The sequence below is a fragment of the Carassius auratus genome, unplaced genomic scaffold, assembly GCF_003368295.1.
Source record: "Carassius auratus strain Wakin unplaced genomic scaffold, ASM336829v1 scaf_tig00029891, whole genome shotgun sequence".
NCBI lineage: Eukaryota > Metazoa > Chordata > Actinopteri > Cypriniformes > Cyprinidae > Carassius > Carassius auratus.
In genome coordinates, this window is record NW_020525808.1 from 260471 (window position 1) to 281020 (window position 20550).

At 34.5% G+C, this 20550-nt stretch overlaps 1 protein-coding gene across 1 annotated transcript; it reads left to right on the plus strand.

Annotated features, from left to right (window-relative positions):
• Positions 1-5220: 5220 nt before the first annotated feature.
• Positions 5221-20539, plus strand: LOC113079946 (pituitary adenylate cyclase-activating polypeptide type I receptor-like; the record flags this gene model as incomplete). The annotated part of the gene is made up of 4 exons (XM_026252186.1): positions 5221-5330; positions 10119-10222; positions 13061-13166; positions 20432-20539. Coding segments are annotated over exons 2-4 (313 nt in total), but the record flags the coding sequence as incomplete, so codon positions are not given.
• Positions 20540-20550: the final 11 nt, after the last annotated feature.

The window sequence follows — 20550 nt, forward strand, 5'->3', positions numbered from 1 at the left end:
ATAAGGAACAAGGGGAATAATAAGAAACAAGGGAATTTTTCCCAGTGAGATAAAAATGTGGAGACTTGTTCTTCGTTCATCAGGAATTGATTGCATGGTGGAAAATGTCTGTATATGACAGGACTTTAGTGGAGAGGGGTTGAAAAATAAGAGAAAAAAAATCACTTTTGTTTTCAGTTTGACACAGAATACAGTATACACTGATTTAAATATGCAGCATTGCATGCCACCATGCCACATATATATATATATATATATATATATATATATATATATATATATATATATGTGTGTGTGTGTGTGTGTGTGTTTATTTTTTCTTTCTTTTTTTCAGTTTGCCGTGTATTTAGTCTCTCTCCTTCATTTTTAATTTCTTAAATACATAAAAAATTGAAGTGCACACCCTGCTGACACTATATTTTGAGACAACTTGAAACACAATGCCACTTGTCAATCATGTGCCTGTGTGTGTCACTTGTTTCAGTCGTGCTATAATTGTATGAGAAAAGCTTTTCTCAAAGTTATTCTGCTGCATGTCATGCGGCTCACGCTGCCAGGCGGCAGTGGAACAGGCTTGTCAAAGACAAATGGAACAAAATGAAACAGACAAATTGCTGTGAGCCTGAATTGCAAAAAGATTCGCAGCCTGGACACAAGGGAGGCTTTGCTCTGACGTTTGTCAGGCTCTGTGCCAAAATCTAGTGTACAACCTCGCCGACTACAACTACCAAAGTGAACTGAATGTTATTCAAAGGTATCTTGTCCTATACACAAAATGCGTCACTAATTATCATAAGTTGAATCCAAAGTTGCACAGTCTGGACCAAACAAACACATAACAGACAAATACTGAGTAAAATAAAATTAGATTGAACTGCTTATATTTGCATCTATTTAATGTCTGGCTGTGAGTGTGCCTTGGATGCCTATAATGCTGCCTGTAAAACAGATGTTAAGGCCAAAAAGCTCTATACAAGTATATAAGCACAAATGTTCTGAAAGCTTTCAGCATTTCATTGCAATCTCAGCATTAATGTGGGAATTATAAGCTAATTGTCTCGAATTATTTTCTTTTTCAGATCAGCTGCTGTCAGATAAGAGCAACAGTTTGATGAGAAACTTGCCAGGTAAGTTAGTTAAAATTAGTAAACAAATGAGTTAAATACTAACAGGATTTTTTCGGAGCTAATTAATTACCTGAATGTATTTGGTATGATGACACAGGAACTGAACAGAAGAACATACACTAGTCTGTATAACTGCACACTTGCAATGTGTAGGACTCACGTTCGGTAGATTTCAGTCTGAGGTAACCACATATTTAAGAAAAACAGTATCTTGACACTAGATCTGCTCTAAAGTTTAAATGTAGCTTCCAAGCTATTCTATGTATTTTAAGTTAAGTTACACTGATTTTGGAGTCATTGAGATTTGAAAGAAGTCACACCAAGGGCTTACTGAGGCTGCATTTATTTGATCAAAAATATAGTAAAATTGTGAAATATTATTACAGTTTAAAATAACTGTCTTCTATTTGAATATGTTTTTGTAATTTATTTGGAATTTTCAGCATCATTACTCCAGTCTTCAGTGTCACATGGTCCTTAAAAAAATCATTCTAATATGCTGATCTGCTGCTCGAAAAACATGTCTTATTATTATCAATGTTGAAAACAGTGCTACTTCAAACCATAATAAATTTTTAATAATTCCATCATGAATAGAAAGTTTAAAAGTAAAGCATTTATTTCAAATAGAGATCTTTTGTAACATTGTAAATGTGACTTTTGGACATTTTATGCATCCTTGCTGAATAAACGTGTTCATTTATTGCACAAAACTCCCAAACTGTAACTCAATACCAAACGTGTGTTTAACTTTTCACTCTTCAAGATGAATCTGTATTGTGTTTCTGGGATACATTGACAGACTTCATTGCAGTGAACTCTTTTGTGTCTGACATCGTTTCACGCGTGTGAGCGCCAGTGCTCTCCTCCTCTTGTTGAGAGTGGCTGCTGATGGCCGTTATCAAGTCCTTCCGTTCGCCTCCCCACGGCGCGCTCTTCACGGGGGGCTGCAGGAGTTCAGCGCTCAACCCTTCAAGTATCTATCAGCTCTGCGTCACCACCAAATCTCCATGGCGATAGCGGCGCTCAGGGCCCTGAATGAGGCACCCGCTCTGTTAGAGACGTCTGCTGAGCTGTGAGAAAGCAGCAAGGAGGCCCTGGAACAATACAGGGAAATGAAGCTTAAAAACAAAAAAAACTTTCATTTAGAATTCTGATGCATTCTTCTCAATAATAAGAGTGCTGTTATTAATGCTGTGAAGGACATCTGATTTTAGTGAGGTCTTTAATGAGGACATGCCTCTCTCAACCTGCAGATGTGCGACAGGAAATGGAGTGTTTTGTTTTTTTCCGCCATTTTGCCATGGAAACGGTTTACCAACTATTGATTTTGAGATGTTTTCCCATCTGTTGAGAACATTCATATATAGATATAGTGCTTTCCAGGAATATGCTACTGTTTGGTGCTACTTTTTGTAATCATTAAACACCAAATGCCAGTTTATTTATTATTATTTTTTTTTTACTATTTATTTATTTGTGGTGAGAACCATTAGATATGTTGAAAAAATTAACCTAGCATGAAAAGCATTTTAAACACATACCAAAGTAGTGGTTTTGACTTGATCCACCTTAAAGTAATATAATAATAATTTTAAGTTTAAAGATTTAAAAAGTAACTTATATATATATATATATATATACAAATATATTTCATCTATCTATATATCTTTAATATATTTTAAAGTCATAAATAGTAAAAATATTCATATTCTGTATATGAATATTTTTTTATCCATTTTTAAAAAAGGCAAACATATATTTTAATGTCATAAAGTAAAGTTATGTGTGTGTATATAGTATATTGTATATGCGGAATATTAAAAAGTAACAAATATTTATATATCAATATCTTTTATCAATCTATATATCTTTATATTTTAATGTTGTGAATCATAAATAATGCGTACATGAATATTTTTATTTGAATGTTTTTTAAAAAGATGATAATTAAATATATTTATTTATTACAAATCAGTGTGTGTGTGTGTGTGTGTATATATATATATATATATATATATATATATATATATATATATATATATATATATATATATATATATATTATTGTATTTATTAGTTACACCTTGCTAGTACCGGGTTGGACCCCATTTTGCCTTCAGGACTGCCTTAAAGGGATAGTTCACCCAAAAATGAAAATTATTTTATTAATAACTCACCCTCATGTTGTTCCAAACCCGTGAGATCTCCATTTTTATTTTAGATTTAGTCCGAGAGCTCCTAGTGCCTCCATTGAAGCTGTGTGTACGGTCTACTGTCCATGTCCAGAAAGGTAAGAAAAACATAATCTAAGTAGTCCATGTGACATCAGAGGGTCAGTTAGAATTTTTTAAAACATCAAAAATACATTTTGGTCCAAAAAGAGCAAAAACTATTACTTTATTCAGCACTGTCTTCTCTTCCGTGACTGTTGTGAGACAGTTAAAAACAAAGCAGTTCAATGGTTCGCGAATGAATCATTCGATGTAACGGATCTTCTTGAACCAGTTCACCAAATTGAACTAAATCTTTTGAAACGGTTCGCGTCTCCAATATGCATAAATCCACAAATGACTTAAGCTGTTAACTTTTTTATTGTTGCTGACACTCCCTATCACTACACTGCAGTGAACGCGCAGACCCTGATGAGAAGACAATGCTGAATAAAGTCGTAGTTTTTGCTATTTTTGGACGAAAATGTATTTTCGATGCTTAAAAAAATTCTAACTGACCCTCTGATGTCACGTGGACTACTTTGATGATGTTTTTCTTACCTTTCTGGACATGGACAGTATACCGTACACACCGTTTCAATGGAGGGACTGAGAGCTCTCGGACTGAATCTAAAATATCTTAAACTGTGTTCCAAAGATAAATGGAGGTCTCACGGGTTTGGAACGACATGAAGGTGAGTCATTAATGACATTATTTGAATATTTGGGTGAACTACCCCTTTAATTCTTCATGGCACAGATTCAACAAGGTGTTGGAAACATTACTCAGAGATTTTGGTCCATATTGACATGATAGCATCACGTAGTTGCTACAGATTTGTCGGCTGCACATCCATGGTGCGAATCTCCTGTTCCAGCACATCCCAAAGCTGCTCTATTGGATTGAGATCTAGTGACTGTCGAGGCCATTTGAGTAAAGTGAACTCATTTTCATGTTCAAGAAACCAGTCTGAGATGATTTGAGCTTTGTGACATGATGCATTATCCTGCTGGAAGTAGTCATTAGAAGATGGGTACACGGTAGTCATAAAGGGATGGACATGGTCAGAAAAAATACTCAGGTAGGCCGTGGCATTTAAACGATGCTCAGTTGGAACCAAGGGGCCCAAAATGTCCAAAGAAAATATCCCCCCACACCATTACACCAACAGCAGCAGCCTGAACCATTGAGACAAGGCAGGATCCATGCTTTCATGTTCTTCACGCCAAATTCTGACCCCAGCATCTGAATGTCGCAGCAGAAATCAAGTCTCATCAGACCAGACAATGTTTTTCCAGTCTTCTATTGTCCAATTTTGGTGATCCTGTTTGAATTGTAGCCTCTGTTTCCTGTTGTTAGCTAACAGGAGCGCAGTGTGGTCTTCTGGTGCTGAAGCTCATCTGTTTCAGAGTTCGATCTGTTGTGCGTTCAGAGATGGTATTCTGGTTGTAACAAGTTATTTGAGTTACTGTTGCCTTTCTATCATCTCAAACCATATATATATATAATGGTGACTGAAATAATAAAATCTCATTTATTGATGATCAATGAGATGTTTATGAACTTTCTTTTCCCCATTTGGTGGAATTAAAAATATTGATCTTTTTAGGAGTTCCAGACCCTATTTTGTACTCTACTCATGAAAAATGCCAAATATGCTCACGCCGTGCTGCATTGCACCATAAACACAGCACTCCTCATGTTAAACAGCATATTTTCTCTGTGTTATCATGTGCATAACCTTTCTTCAGTTGTCATGCGTTAGTTCGCTCCTCCTCACCTCATTTCAGACAGTATAAACGATGGAGAACAGATCGCAGCAGGACACTGGGTTGTGGGGTGATGCTCCTGCCGTGAGCTCCGAATGCACTGTCATCTCCAGCATTGTGTTTCATTGCATAGGTCATGCGGCTGGGGTGAGAGCAGTTGGCTTTCGTTATTAGGCTGATTACAAGACAAAAATCTGAGAAGCTGGAGATTTTAACAAAGGTAGATTTGTTTTAAATGAATATAGTTGCTTTCTAGAATGAACAGTTTCAATAATAGTCATTTTTCTTCCCTGCATGTTTCACACTCTTATATACACAGTTTTTAATGCTCACCAAGCTTGGTTGCATTAATTTGACATATATGTGTGTATATATATATATATATATATATATATATATATATATATATATATATATATATATATATATATATATATATATATATATATATATAGTTCTAATATGCTGCTATGCTGCTAAGTAACATTCCTTCAATGTTTCTTGAGCATTAATGTTAATGTTGGAAACAGTTGTGTTTTCAGTATTTTTATTGAATAGAAAGTTCAAAAGAGCATCATTTAAAATAGAAACCTTTATAACATTATAAATGTCCTTAAAGTGACTTTTGATCAGTTTAGTGCAAAATGTATTTCTTAAAAAAAAAAAAAGGAAATTAGATTAGTGTGTGCTGAATGTTTTGCCACAGTTAGGGAGTGACTGAGAGAATCTCTGACTCCAGCACAGCTAGACAAAACTTAAAGAAGACAACTCTCTCTTATGACTGATCAGAGCCTGTAAAGCCCAGCCGGACCGCTGTGATCCGCTCCGCTTCTCTCCACATGATGGATTCCTGCTTGTCCAGATTGTACAGCCTCTTAATTCTTGGCTTCAGTGGTGGAACAAATTCCAGCTCATACATCAGCCACTTTCAAAAGAATGTTTCTTTCAAGAGTCCCTATAACTAGACCTCACATGAATATAAAGTATACAAACCTTCACTGCAACAATCTGTAATTGTCGTATTATGTACAGACAGTAGGCTCTTTTGTTGGTAGTAAAGCATATGTAGAGACCATTCTAGTCAGATTTACTCACAGTGAGCTTTGCAAACTAACAATACGTTAACTGTACTGTTCGCAGGTGTGAATGATTGTGTGTAATGGTGAGTGATCTTCAGTGATGAATAATGGTGAGTGATAGTAATTGACTTGGATGAGAGTGAATTATATTGTAGTTACTTTTGGCAAGTGATGTTCAGTGATGGTTAACGATGGTAAGTAATAGTGAATAATGTTTATTGCTGGTTATAGATGGTTCAGTGATGGTGAATGCTGGTAAATTAGGGATCCATGATATTGAATTTTTGCAGATATGATGATATATTTCAACTCTTTTTGGCTGATATATTTCCTTTTCTTTGGAAACAACAACAAGTCTCTCCTGTGTTGAAATTATAAGCAAATATTTTTAAATTAGCATATTATTAGGAAAGGTGATTTGCAAATATTCATTAAAAGAAAACCTTATGCACACTTCTGTTGGTGAAGCTGGATCAATAATTTGCACTAACATAGATGCATTTATGTAGATCCGGGCACATTCCCTTCAAAAACAAATGTAAAGCATTACGAGTAAATGACAACTGCTATGTTCATTATTACACAACAACAGAACACTTCAATCATTTAGGAACTATTCTTGTACATCTGCTCTGGTGGTGAAACAATGGTGGACTGATGACAGTCACTCAGGGCGGGTTTAAGGTAAGACAGTCCAGTCTGTGCTGAAACGCTTCTGTCAATCAAACTATCATGGGAGGGGCCTGTCTGTGTGACTTCAAAAAGACAGGCATCGGAGATAAGCTCGATTAGAGAAAGTTGAAATTATTTAATGAGATGGTTGTGTGCACACACTGCCAACATTTTAATTCAAACAACTTGTCAAAGTGCATATAGCATCCAATGACCCCTTTAATAAAAAATAAAAATATTAATTGAAAGCAAAATGCCAACTGGTTTAAAATTGTGACATGTTCACTGTTGATGAATGATACTAAAAAATGGTGAATGATTTATTGGTGAGTGGTTTATTTATGCATTTGATGTTCAGTGTTGGAGAGCAATGATAGTGATGAATAATGGTAGGATTGTTCACTTATTAATAGACTATAAACCAGAGTTAGAAGCAAGCAAAATAAAGAAAGATAAAAAATGCATTGAATGCATACTACAATTTGGAGACATTTTTTGAATAGTGTTCATTTTTGGTGCAATGAGGGTAAATAGTGGTTTATTTTGACTATTAAATGGAGTGATGGTTTATTTATGCAAGTGATGTTTGGTGTTGGAGAGCCTTATTAGTGAAGAATAATGGTAGGATTGATTAGGTAATAGATTATAAACCACAATCAAAGAAATCCAAAAACATAAAAAAAGCATTGAATGCATAATGCCATTTGGTGAAAATATTCAGTCTTAAGCGTTGAATGATTGCGTGTGATGGCTTAATAATGTGAATGGCGTGCTGTGATGCTCAGTGATGCTGGTGTCTCTCAGTGCAGGTGATTGTTAGCAGCAGTAAGGGAATCACCGCTCTTCTCTCTCAACGCTCCTCCAGAGCTCTACAGACCTTCATTACTCCGGTCTGTCGACGGGAGACGCGGATGACAAAGTTGAAATCGCAGGTGCACGAATCGAACCGTCCATTTGCAGACGTTTTAACGAAGAAGAGTGATTATATCGCGGGGTTTTCTGTAATGGTGAGTTTGCGCTTCTTCTTTCTTGGCGTTTCTTCAGTCGTTATTGATCGCAGTCTGAGCGATGCACTGAATGCAGGCGACCTCCGTTCACAATAATACACGGTAGTTAGTGAACGGCGTGTTTCTCGTTCGCTTCACGCGTTTCTATGGACGGATTAATTATTCATATGAAATGAGTGAATATTTAGAGACCGCGGAGATTAGGCTTATGCTTTGTCGGATATACGTTCAGTTCAGGAATTTAAAGATGATTTGTGGGTTATAATGTACCGATTCATCCACATTATCACTTTAAAAGGATGCATTTGAATCCATTCAAAGCATGTTTGTCGCAAATCCTCGTTAAGCATGTGCTGTTTTTCATATAAACTGTAAATGGATGAATCTCATGAAGCTTTTCTGGAATATGTCACATTTCACCCTAATATGTAAAGAAAATAATCCGAAATTATACTGACTGTAATGCAGAACATTCTATATGAATCTATAATTCTATATTACTTAGTAGCCTTATATTATTAATGTATCAAAGCTGTTGTTTGTTGTACTACCTTTAAAAGTCTACTGATTTTAATAATAAAAATCCAATAAAAACTGACCAGACAGGAAGATTTCATTACTCTGTTACAATAATGAGAATCGAATGAGAGCCATCATTAAGAATAATGAGAATTAGAGCCAAACCTCAAAAGTTAAACAATGTGAGACTTAACAATGGAAATTAGAGAAAAAAGGTACAGATAAAAAATAAAGGCTACATAAAGCCAATAACATTATGCATTTATTTCTTTTAGGGTGAAATATAATCCAGTACACTAATATGCAGCTCATGAAGCAAGCTTGTTTGTCTAGAGCCAGAAAAGCACCTGTGTAACGCCATTAATCAGGCAATTCTGATGGTTTCTCTCGTGCATTAGGTCTGTTGTTTCTCTAACGCCTCACACATCATCAGTAAATCAATCCAGATTTCTGCAGTGAATATGAAGGCATGCAGTGAGTCACAGCACACGTTAATGCTGCCTTCACATTCATGCAAAACAAACCACTGTATATTCCCATTCAAATTACTGCCTCAAAATGAATCCGATTTTTAAAAACTGCAAAAACTATTAAAAACTATTGCAATGACTTCCATTTTATTCAGAAGCCTTACACACTTTTGACCTTGTAATGTTTTGACATTGTGAACCATATTTAGTCATTGTAATTCATAAGGTGCTGAAAATGTGATGCTTTTCTCTTTGTGTTGCACTGTTGCTTTTTTTGTTGTGGAAAAGATGCATCACCGTTAATGGAATTAATGTAGCAATACAGTAGATCACAATAGCATTAGCGGTATAAAAATACACAAGAAAATGCAATGTTAAATGACTGTTGTTATTATTATAACCAGATGGTGTTGTGCCTTCAAGAGCACAGAGCCAGTTCAGAAACACAGCCCTGTGCTTCGCATTATGATGGTTATCAGAGCCAAAGTGTGTGTTTTGCATCCATAAAAAACCTTCTGTTTGATTGACACTCAACTGTCTTCCTCTCCTTGAAGTGCCTGTTTGTTTGTATCCCACAAGGGTTACAAAAATAACACGGAGAAGAGAGAGAATGTGCATGAAGAAACATTTAGATGTACATTTTCTACTGAAATGGGCGTTTCTAGACTTGAGAGCTGCAAAGCATTCACTTACCAAATCGTCACACGTTCATTTGGAGGAAAACTGTAATATCTGATTCAGATTTGTCAGTTTTTCTGATCATGCAAGTTAGGAGTTCTGCAGTTGCATGTAATTGAATCACTGCTCTTTTTTGTCTATGTGTGTGTTTCATTCCTTATGATTCATCCATTTATTCATTTTTTTGGGAGTTAATAAAGATGAGTAATGCAGCGGGTGCTTGGAGACCATTCGCTATCCTCACACAGGTCTCATCTTATGGGATTTTATACCTCCTTAGATTCGCTGTGGATCAGTAAATCTGGCCGACACACATTTCCTGTAAACCCCTGCCCACTCGCCCCTCCCTCCGCGCCGGCTCTGCGCACTTCAGCGATCACAGATTTGATTATTTTGGATGGGGATGTATATAATAAAGAATGTAAGGGTGATTCTGTGTTTTTGTGGGTCCAGACTGAGCATCAGCCACTGTGCTGCAGTATATTATGATGTGGCCAGTAGTACTAAAGCAGCTCTGTATCTCTCTCTCTCTCTCTTTGTGTGTGTGTGTGTGTGTTTTAAAACAATGTTCTTTCTCTTTTAGGCTTTATGAGGTTGTGTGTGAGATCTCTGGGAACAATCGTGAGCAGAATGCATAGACACGCAACAAGAGAGACCTTCCTCGTCCTCTTCCTCATCATCAGCATGGTAAGAGCAGAGAGGGGCTGGTATTTGTGTGCTTTGGGCTTGTGTTAATACAGATTTAAATGATTATATTTTACACATGTGACCATTATTGAAAGTGGATAAGGTAAGAATCACAATATTACAGTTGTTTGTTTAAAGTTTTAGCTCACCCTCATTATTAAACATTGGGTATCATGGTTTTGCTTAGTAAATGATAAAATAGGCATATTTAAAGATCAAAGACTTTAAAACCCTAGCTACCAATGTCTTAGCAAACATTCAAAACACCCATAGCAATAGTAATATTTATATACTTTCATAGTTTCTATTAATGTTTTGAAATAGCTTTTATTTTTATACTTTCAGTTTTCAATTAAATTTTAGTTTCATTTTAAGAAATGTGCTTTGTTAGTTTTATCAGCTATTATTTACACTATTACTATTTAGGTTTAATTAATTTTTGCTAATTAAACTTATTTTACTTAGTTCCCAAAGCAACATTTACTATAGTTTACTTAGGGATTTTTGGTAGCACTTTATAATAACTTAACCTTAGTTAATTAATGCATAGTATTACCTAACAATCATTGCATTTGTTATAGTATTTTGCTAGTTACCACATAACAATTCATTAAAAGACACTCAGGACACCTTAGAAACAGGAAGTAGCATTAAACAAGATCTAGTTGAGCAAGCTGAAAAACAAAAACAAAAAAACTGTTCTGTTTTAGTGCCAGTTTCAAAGCATATCTGAAAGTTTGACACATCCTGAGGTTTTGTGATAACTGTTGTATTGTTAGATCTTGGTAATTTCCCTACAGTGAGGTAGCAAACAAGAGCATCTTATCTGTAATCAGAATGAAAAGAGAAGCCATTTGAATGGTGGAGAATTTGTACAAGAAGTCCATTGAAAAATATTTCTCAGAGGCCTGAATATCAACTTTTCTCAGAAGTTTCCCCTAAAGTTGCAGACACAAATCAAGCAATTATTAATATACAGAGTATATAGCTGGTTGCACAAAAAAAGACTTTATAGTGGAAGATTAGTAAAAAAAAAAAAAAAAAAAAAATGGTAGTGCATGTGTATTTTTTTTAATTTTTGAAGGGTAAAGTGTGGTATTTTACATGCATGTGTTTATTCATAAACTGAGTAAAAATAAAGATACATTGAGTCAAATTAAAATCTAATTTAGTCTGTAAACACAGTAGAATTCAGAATCCTGATGGCACTGTGGTCAGAAGCAATAAAAAGTGAACCATCATTTATTAATTTATTTGTGTTGCAATCCAGACCGCAGACAGGATCATTTTAGACTGCTGAATTTGAGGTCTGACCCCTGACCTCTCCAATTTAGGCCTGAATGCCCCAAAGGAGGGCAAAATGAAAGGTTTGGAAAGGAGATCAAGTGTATATATCTGAAATATTACATGATTCATTTTACATACACGATTTTAGAATGTGCACATTTCAGTTAACACTAACATTAGATTACAAGTTAGTCCAAGTGTGTATTTTCAGTAAGTTGCAGGAGGAGGTAACCATAGCAACAGCTGGCTGCTCAAGTGCTTTTCATTAGGATCAATGGACAGTAGATGACGCAGTGTCATTTTTTGCCACTTTATTACAGATCTAAATTGATCCCCATCAACTGTGTAAACAAAAAAAAAAAAAATTGTTTAGCATTTGCATAGACACTGCATTTGTTGTTAATATCTGTCCATGTTAAAAGAATTTGGCAACAGAAATGTTCTAGAAACCTCTGCTACACACATTTTTATGGAATTCAAGGAATGTATTACCCCAAAATTTAAATATGCTGAAACTTTACTAACCCTCGGGCCATCCAGATGGGTTTGTTTCTTAATCAGTACAGTTTTAGAGAAATGTAGCACTACATCACTTGATCACCAATGGATCCTCTGCAGTGAATGGGTGCCGTCAGAATGACAAAAACATCACAATAATCCACTACTCCAGTCCATCTATTAACACCTTGAGAAGAAAAAAGCTCTACGTTTGTAAGAAACAAATCCACCATTAAGACGTTTTAATTTAAAAGCATTGCTTTGGGTTAAAATATAAGTCCATAATGCATAATAACCGTTCAGCAAGTGAAAAAAACATCACCTGTTGTCTTCACACATTAAAATCTACCAATGTATTATTAGAAGTGTTCTTTTTTTTTACTTGTAAATTGTGATTGAGCTATGTATATTTCCCTTTTGATTGAGACAAGATTACCTTTTCACTGGAGAAAGCGAAATTATGGATACAGGATACTTTTAAAGTTATGCGTCTCTTACAGAAAGATTTGTTTCTAACAAACACACAACTTTTCACTTCTCAAGATGTTAACTGATGGACTGGAGTGCTGTGGATTATTGTGATGTTTTTATCAGCTGTTAGGACTCTCCATCTGACGGCACCCATTCACTGCAGAGGATTCATTGGTAGGCGAGTGATGTAATGCTATGATTTCTCTAAATCTGTTCTCATCTGCAGTAATTCTTCTACATCTTGGGTAGCCTCAGGGTATTTTTAAGGACAACCGGTTTTAGCTGGATTTTTACTGCAATGGTCCAACCCAGTAACAAACCCTATAGATGTCAGAGACAGCAATAACACAACTTCTATAAAACATAAAGTCTGTGAAAGTTTTTTTTTATTTATCTCCAGAGGGGGACCAGCACAGATTTTGCAGGTTGATTTTTCGTCTTGTTTATATGCAGGCAAGTTGTTATTGGAAACATTTTGGTGGTTTTGTGGAGCGAATGCATCCTGTTTGTTGCTGTTGTTTATTCGTCCGGCTCTTTTTTTGATCTGGTTTATTTATGTGTTTTATCTGTTTGTTGATTCAGACATGGCCCATACATTCAGAGATCTCCAACTGCGTCATCAAACGTGAGGAGGAGAGATGCTTGGAGCTAATTGCCCTGCATGACCCTAATGATGACGGAAAGTTTGGTAAGAGAGCACAAAGTATACATATACAGTATAATATGCATACAGAGCATGGAATATCCAGATGACCAAATGTGGCAAAATGTGAAGTGTACATCTGGTATGGCATTCTCTTATATAAACCATTGCGTTTGATCTTCCAATTACAGTGTGAAAGATGAACAGGAAATGATAACAGTTGAAGTTTTCTATGTTTTTTTTTTTGAGTAATTTAAAATATCCGACTGCATCAGACCGTGAGAGACGCCTCTTTTGCACATGTCTGATTCACAATGAACCGTGAACTGATGAGTGAGCTGATAGTAAGATTAAAGTATAAGTTACTTTAATAGCTGATTACAATATATCACCCAATCAAGGACCTGTTTTGTTGTGTTTTCTTTCCCATGTGCTCTGTGTGACCTGTGTGATGCTTTATTGTCATTTGGTTCAGGTGTGTGTCATTAATTATCCTCATCGGCCCTCTTATTTAAGTTGTGTTCAGTTTTTCTGTTCATTGTCTGGTCTATGAATATCTTAAATATTCATATTAAATATTAAAGTTTGCATCTAACTTCGCTTTCTTCTTGCATGTATCTCACCGTGAGGCAAGGCAAGGCAGGTTTACTTATATAGCACATTTCATACATAATGATAATTCAAAGTGCTTTGCATAAAAGAAAAGAAAAAAAAAATCACAACAATAAAACAAGGAATTTAAAAACATTGAAAATGAATTAAAATTGATTTAAAGGGTTTCAAATGAATTTAAAACAGTTAAGAATAGAAAATGATTATACATTAAATATAGTGCAATCAGTTCTGACATCGCACAGTGCTCATTCAGTAAATGCACAGCTAAACAGATTAGTTTTGAGCGTGACAGTAATTTAATTAAATTACATTTTCAGACGCATCTGTTCTAAAGTTTGGGATCAATAAGATATTATAATTGAAAGTAGACCAAGGCTGCTTTTATTAGAAAATGCAGTAAAAACAGTAGCAAAAGGGAAATATTGTTACAGTAAAAAATAATGGTTTTCAATGTGAATATATTTTTAAATCATTAAAATGAAAATTTGTTATATATACATACAAAAAGGACTCCAGTTTTTAGTGTCACATGATCATTTAGATATCATTCTAATATGCTGAATGGATACTTAAGAAAGATTTCTTATTTATCATCAGTGCTGAAAATGTTTAATATCTTCGTGGAAATTGTGATGCATTTTTCTTCATGATTTAGTGATGAACATAATACATTTAAACATTATAAATGCCTTTAATGCCAATTTTGATTTAGTGCATCCTTGCTGAGTATTAATTTCTTTACTAATTTGACCAACCTCAAACTTTTGAACAATTGTGAAACTAAAATATATATAAGTCACTTTATATTTTATTAAACTGAAGTGGGATACGTGACAACAAACACTCTGTATTATTAAAACTCATGAGAAAAACTGTAGTTTTTTGCATCCATGTGGCTTTATTGGATCGTGTAAGAGCATGTAATATGCCAGATGGGGATGTCAGCAACCATCAATATTATTTTACCGATTTATTTCAGTTCAATTAATAAAAGTGATTTGGAACTGTTACAATGCAACATTCCATCTAGCGTGTTTTCCATTCTCTCTTCCCATCTCACTCCCACTCATGATTCTCCATCTCTCCAAGAGCTTCAACATACTAAATGAACTAGAACTTGTGTTCATTGGATTCATTTCGCTCGGCGTGTACTAAATGTGCCATCCGTCCCCTATAGAGGTATTCAGGTATTGTGGTAAACAGGAAGCAGGGCTGTGACACCTGTCAGCAATTACAGAGAAGAGAAGTTATTTCTGTGAGAGCTGGAGGACTCATCCAGCGGGATGTGGATAAATGGGCCGAGAGCAAGATGGAGAGAAAGCACTTCGACTCTGACTCATGTGTTTGCAGCCTCAAGGACACTCCAGATAGTTCTGACTGTTTGGAGCAGAAAATAACAGATTAGAAGGTGTAAAACAGCTTGAGTTGCTAGAAAGAGACTTGGGGGCGAATGCACTGAACAGTAAAAGTTTTACATGTGGAATTACTTCAGTGCCAAAACCTGCGTGCTTTTCAATTACCAACCGCCATCTAAAACCAGATGTGCTTTATAGGTTGTCATTGCTATTCTTTTCAGAGCAGTCAGCAGAATACAAGCTAATTTCAAAAGGATTCCTTTAGTTTTGTTTCGGTTTGATTCAGAAATTAGATTTTGATGGTACTTTAGTCATTTCAAGGTGTACAGACGATGTGCAGGTTTAAATGTACACTACCTGTCAAAGGTTTGGAAATTAACACTTTTATTTAGCAAGTATGCCTTAAATTGTGTTTTTTATATATATATATATATATATATATATATATATATATATATATATATATATATATATATATATACAGTAGGCATTTATGATGTTACAAAATATTTATGATGTTTTATTCAGAATAAATGCTGTTCTTATGAACATACTGTTCAGCAAAGAATCCTGGAAATGGAAAATATATTAATGTCATTAAAACTTTTGAACTGTTTTCAGCATTTATAATAATAAGAATAAATGTTTCTTGTTAAATCAGCATATTAGACTGATTTCTGAAGGATCACGTGACACTGAAAACTGGAGGCATGATGCTGAAAATTCAATTTTGCATCACAGGAATAAATTATATTAAATATATCTATAAAAAGAAATCAGCTATTTTAAATAGTAAAAACATTTCACAATATTACTGTTCACTGTATTTTTTATCAAAGAATTGTGTGAGCATAAGAAAAATAATCTTATTGATCCCAATTATATGAACCTAAAAACAAGTAATAAATAATATAAATGTTTTATTAGCATTAGAAAATGCACTGTAGGGTATGAAGGCAACATCATTTTAAGTAACTTGATGAGAAGGTGGTAACGTGTTTGACTGTGTGTGTTCAGACATCTCGTCGTTCAGCCTCGCTTCAAAGCCATTCAGTTCTTGGCAAATTTGAGCCGTCCAATCAGCATCCTCTGGGGGCGGTTAAGCTAACATTAACAATAGTACCCTCAACCGCAAAGGACAGAGCAACATGCTTACCAGCAGAGAATTAAGCGTCAGTTTCAAGATATCTGCAAACCATTAAAACACCAGTAATTGAAACCCTTGTTAAACTGTAAGCTATCACTGGTGGGGAAGGAGTTTATACAGTAACTGCAAAATATGGATTTGGTGAACTCAATGTCATTCTGAGCACAGATACCTGTGATTTATACCTTAAAATGCATTTGATCTTGCATTTGATTATATAACAAACATCTTTTGTGATATATTTGGTTTGAATTGTGTGCTTGTGCTGTTTTTCTTTAGAGTAAATGCTGCTTGGTTTGATATTTTTGTGCATGTGATGAAGTTAACTTTATTGTCTCTGTGTTTTTGAACTGGGAGTATTGTGGAGGAATGACCTCTGTGTTCAGTCTGTTTACATCTTCATTGATCCTCGTCCTCTCCTGTTCCTTAAAGCACAGCAGGCTCATCGCTGCACAGACAGAAAATCATTCAGCCGGAAATAAAACAGCCACGTTTGCAAGAAGGGGTTGAGAAAGAGATTGACAGATGCAGACAGAAAAAGCAAAAGTGTGTGGGAGAGAAACTGAGACAAAAGAGAAAGTGAGCGAGAGTGCTACTAGTGTCATGTAGAACATGAACGTAAGCAAAATAACACAGATATGAATAATCACTGCAGTTTTGCGTCGGTGCTGTCTGTAGAAATGAGAAAGCAGTATCAACTGAAGTTTTTTTTTTTTCATTATTATTTTCATCTTGATTAATTATTTGATTGGTCTGCCAAAAGGGCAGATATTTTACACAGAATTCGGTTTAAAAAGCTAAATAAATATATTCAGTGAATTATTATTGTTTATTATTATTATTATTTTTTTTTTCAAAAGATGATAACATCTTAATGATACACTTCTTGAATTAAACATTCAATGTAATTTGACTGTTATTTTAGTATTATTAATATACTTTTATATTTTTGTCATACTATTATAAGATTTTATTATTAATAATTATAATATTAAAATATAATTAGTAGTTATGTTCTTATATTATTGTAATATTATTAATATTTTAAATTAGGAAAATATATATATATGTATATAAATATAAATATAAATATAAATATATTAATATATATATATATTAGTGCTGGCAAACGATTAATCACATCCAAAATAAAAAAAAAATTGTGTGCATAAAATACGTGTTTTTATTGTATATATTTATTATTTATATATAAATACACACACATGCATGTATATATTTCATAAAAATAGGCTGTTTATATATTAAATATATTTATTTATAATAAAAATTATATGAATATAATAAAGACATTTAAATACATGCAAATATTTTCTAAATATATACTGTATGTATGTATATGTATTTATATATACATAATAAATCTACACAGAACACGCACATATATTATGCTGTTTTTTGTATTTGTATAATAATTTACAATATTACAGTTTTTCCTGTTTTTTAATCTAATACTGATGTTTATTTATTTCAGTCTTTTCCCAATGAAAGTCATTTGTATTAGTCTTAGTTAACAGTAAAAACATTAATATGACATGCACACTGAATGCTTCTTTGCATTCTATTTTTAGTGTATTCTAACATGTGTATTCTACACGTGTGTGTCTGGTTTAAAATGTTGATGATGTTTATGCTCGAGCAGCCGCATGTCCTCAGGGCTCCTGATGCATCAGTGATGTCACTCTTTGATTAGTCTGTGAGTCTGATCGGCAATATCTCAGCAGTAAATCTGATTATGATCCAGCAATGACCTTTACAGCAGTGAGTCAGTCTGAGCACATGTGTTCATCTGAAGCTGTTTGCTGCTAGAAATGATTCAGAGAGTCAGTGTTTGTGTCAGTATGACACTTTTATCTGCATCTGGTTAGTTCGCTATTTTCTCCGTCTCCCTCGCTCTCTCCCTCTGGTTTAGTGAGCTCTCGTTTGGCCTTTCAGATAATTGGCTTTGTGTCCGGACCGATTTGAGATGTGTGAGAAAGAACGTGCGCCACCAGACAGACAAAAACCACTGCTTTCCACTTTCACTTCACATCATCACTGGAGCTAGAAAGAGCAGACAGACCGAGCGTCGCTCTAGAGACTTTAATCAATCTAAATGTACAGCATCTAGTTAATCAGGCTCTCGGCCAAAGTAACTATGACTTCATTCCTTCCTGTGAGTTAGCAAAACACCTAAGCACGTTCATGAATCATGTTATTGTTTCACTGATCATTCTGTGAAATGAGCTGCGGATAAATGTTATTTTTCCTTGGAGAGTTTGCAGGGGAAAATGATTGCTGAAATGATGCTTCAGTTATGATTCAAACAAAAAAAATATCTGAGTCAGAGAAAAATGAATCTGGATAGCCATTCATTCGTGTGTTTGTTTGCTTTTATTTAGGTTTTATATTTTTATTTAGTTAGTTTATATTTATAGTGACAATACCGAGATGCAACAATATTATTTAGTTGTTTATAAGTGTTGGTTAGTTTTTATTTAGTTTGAGTTTGCAGTGTTGATATTTGTCAGGAATATGGAGCTGTTTTGTTGAGTTTTTTCTAGACCCAGTATCTCTTGTTTGATTGTGTTCATGTCATCCAGGTGTGTCTTGTAATTAGCCCATGTATTTAAGTCCCATTCTGTGCTGTCTGTCTTTGTCAGGTCTACTAATGTCATGTTTGTATGTCACAGTCATCCTGAGTGTTTTGGATTTATTCAAGACTGTTTCTCTGATCCACATCTCCATCGTTCTCGCCCGACACAGTGTGGTGACAATATTAAGATTGAACAGTATTCGTTTTATGGAATATTCAGTCAATCATTTTGTCTGTAGTCATAGTGTTTTCACTGAAACTTGATCGTATCCTACATAATTTTTTATAGAAATCTGGGTAGTATTTATTTCTTTATTTATTAAATCAAGCTAGTGTGTATTTATTTATTCATTTTATATTATAGTGTTCATTATTCAGACTGAATAGTTTTTTATTTACTTTAGTTTTACTTACATTAATTCAGTTATTCATTATTTATTTAGTTTGTATTTATATTGTTTAAAATTGGAACTCGATTATTTATAGAATCTGGATAATATTAATTTTTTCATGTTTTTTTGTTACTTTTTATTTCACTCGTATTTAAATTGTTCATAATGAGACTAATATAATTTTTTTTTTATTTAATTCATTTATTTAGTACTTTTCGTTAGTTTGTATTTATTTGAATTTAAGACTTAATATTATTTATTTACAGTGTTCACATTGCGACTGTTTATTTATTTATTTATTTATTTACAGAATTATTTATTGAATCTGTGTAGTATTTATTTTTGTTTGTTTTTTTAGTGTGGTCAGATCCCTGACTTTAGTTAAAGATCTCTAAGTATAGTTGAAAACAATCATATTTTTTCTAGAACTCTGAAGTTTCCATTTGCTGTCTACAGTTGAAATGGACTTGTTTCATTTTTAATTTTTATTATAGGTAAAACTAAACCTTTTACAGAAGAATAAATGAATTGATCATGTTTTAAACTCTAAATCAGCCCACAATTCACTCCAGAATCTGTTGTTGATGTTCTGACACTATCAGGTATCTCCACATCATCTTTTGCTGGTATCCAGCCAGTCTCTTCTGTGATTAATTCCAGAATCATTTCTGTAATGAGCTGAGGGAGACGAGGAGTCAAATGCAATGATGAAAGTGATGGATCTCGATCCACATCACCTATTGATCCCGCTGAAGTCCTCGGGCAGGAACCGCTGCTGACGCCCCCTGCTGCTCACAGTTACGCTCACCTTGGCGTCCTCTCGGGCTAATCTAAAAAAGACTTTAGTATAATTGACATTTATTATATGAGTGTCATGAGTCCAGGTGTAATTTGGCTTCATGAGATTTTGTTTTATATGCAAAAGAGGATATTATCGATGCTGTTCCATTGTATTACGTTATGTTGTGGTACAGATGCTGTTTCAGTCAGCAATACCTTGATATTGCGATATATTTTATACATGGTCTTGAATTATTATTCTGTGCCATGCTATTTACTTGGCACTCTAAGGAAGTTCAAATAACAGCATAGTAACTCTCTGAAACAAACAGGTCTCAAATCTCTGTGATAGTCCCAGCAAGACAAACCGAACTAGCTGCTGTGAGATGCGAGGAGCACTAATGTGAGTTTGGGGGTGTTGTTTTCAGAGTGTCCGTGGGAGTGGGACAATCTGACCTGCTGGGAGGCGACCAGTGTCGGCAAGGTCGTGGAGGTCAACTGTCCCGAGCTCTTCGATTTCATGAGTCCAGAGGAAGGTGAGAGACGT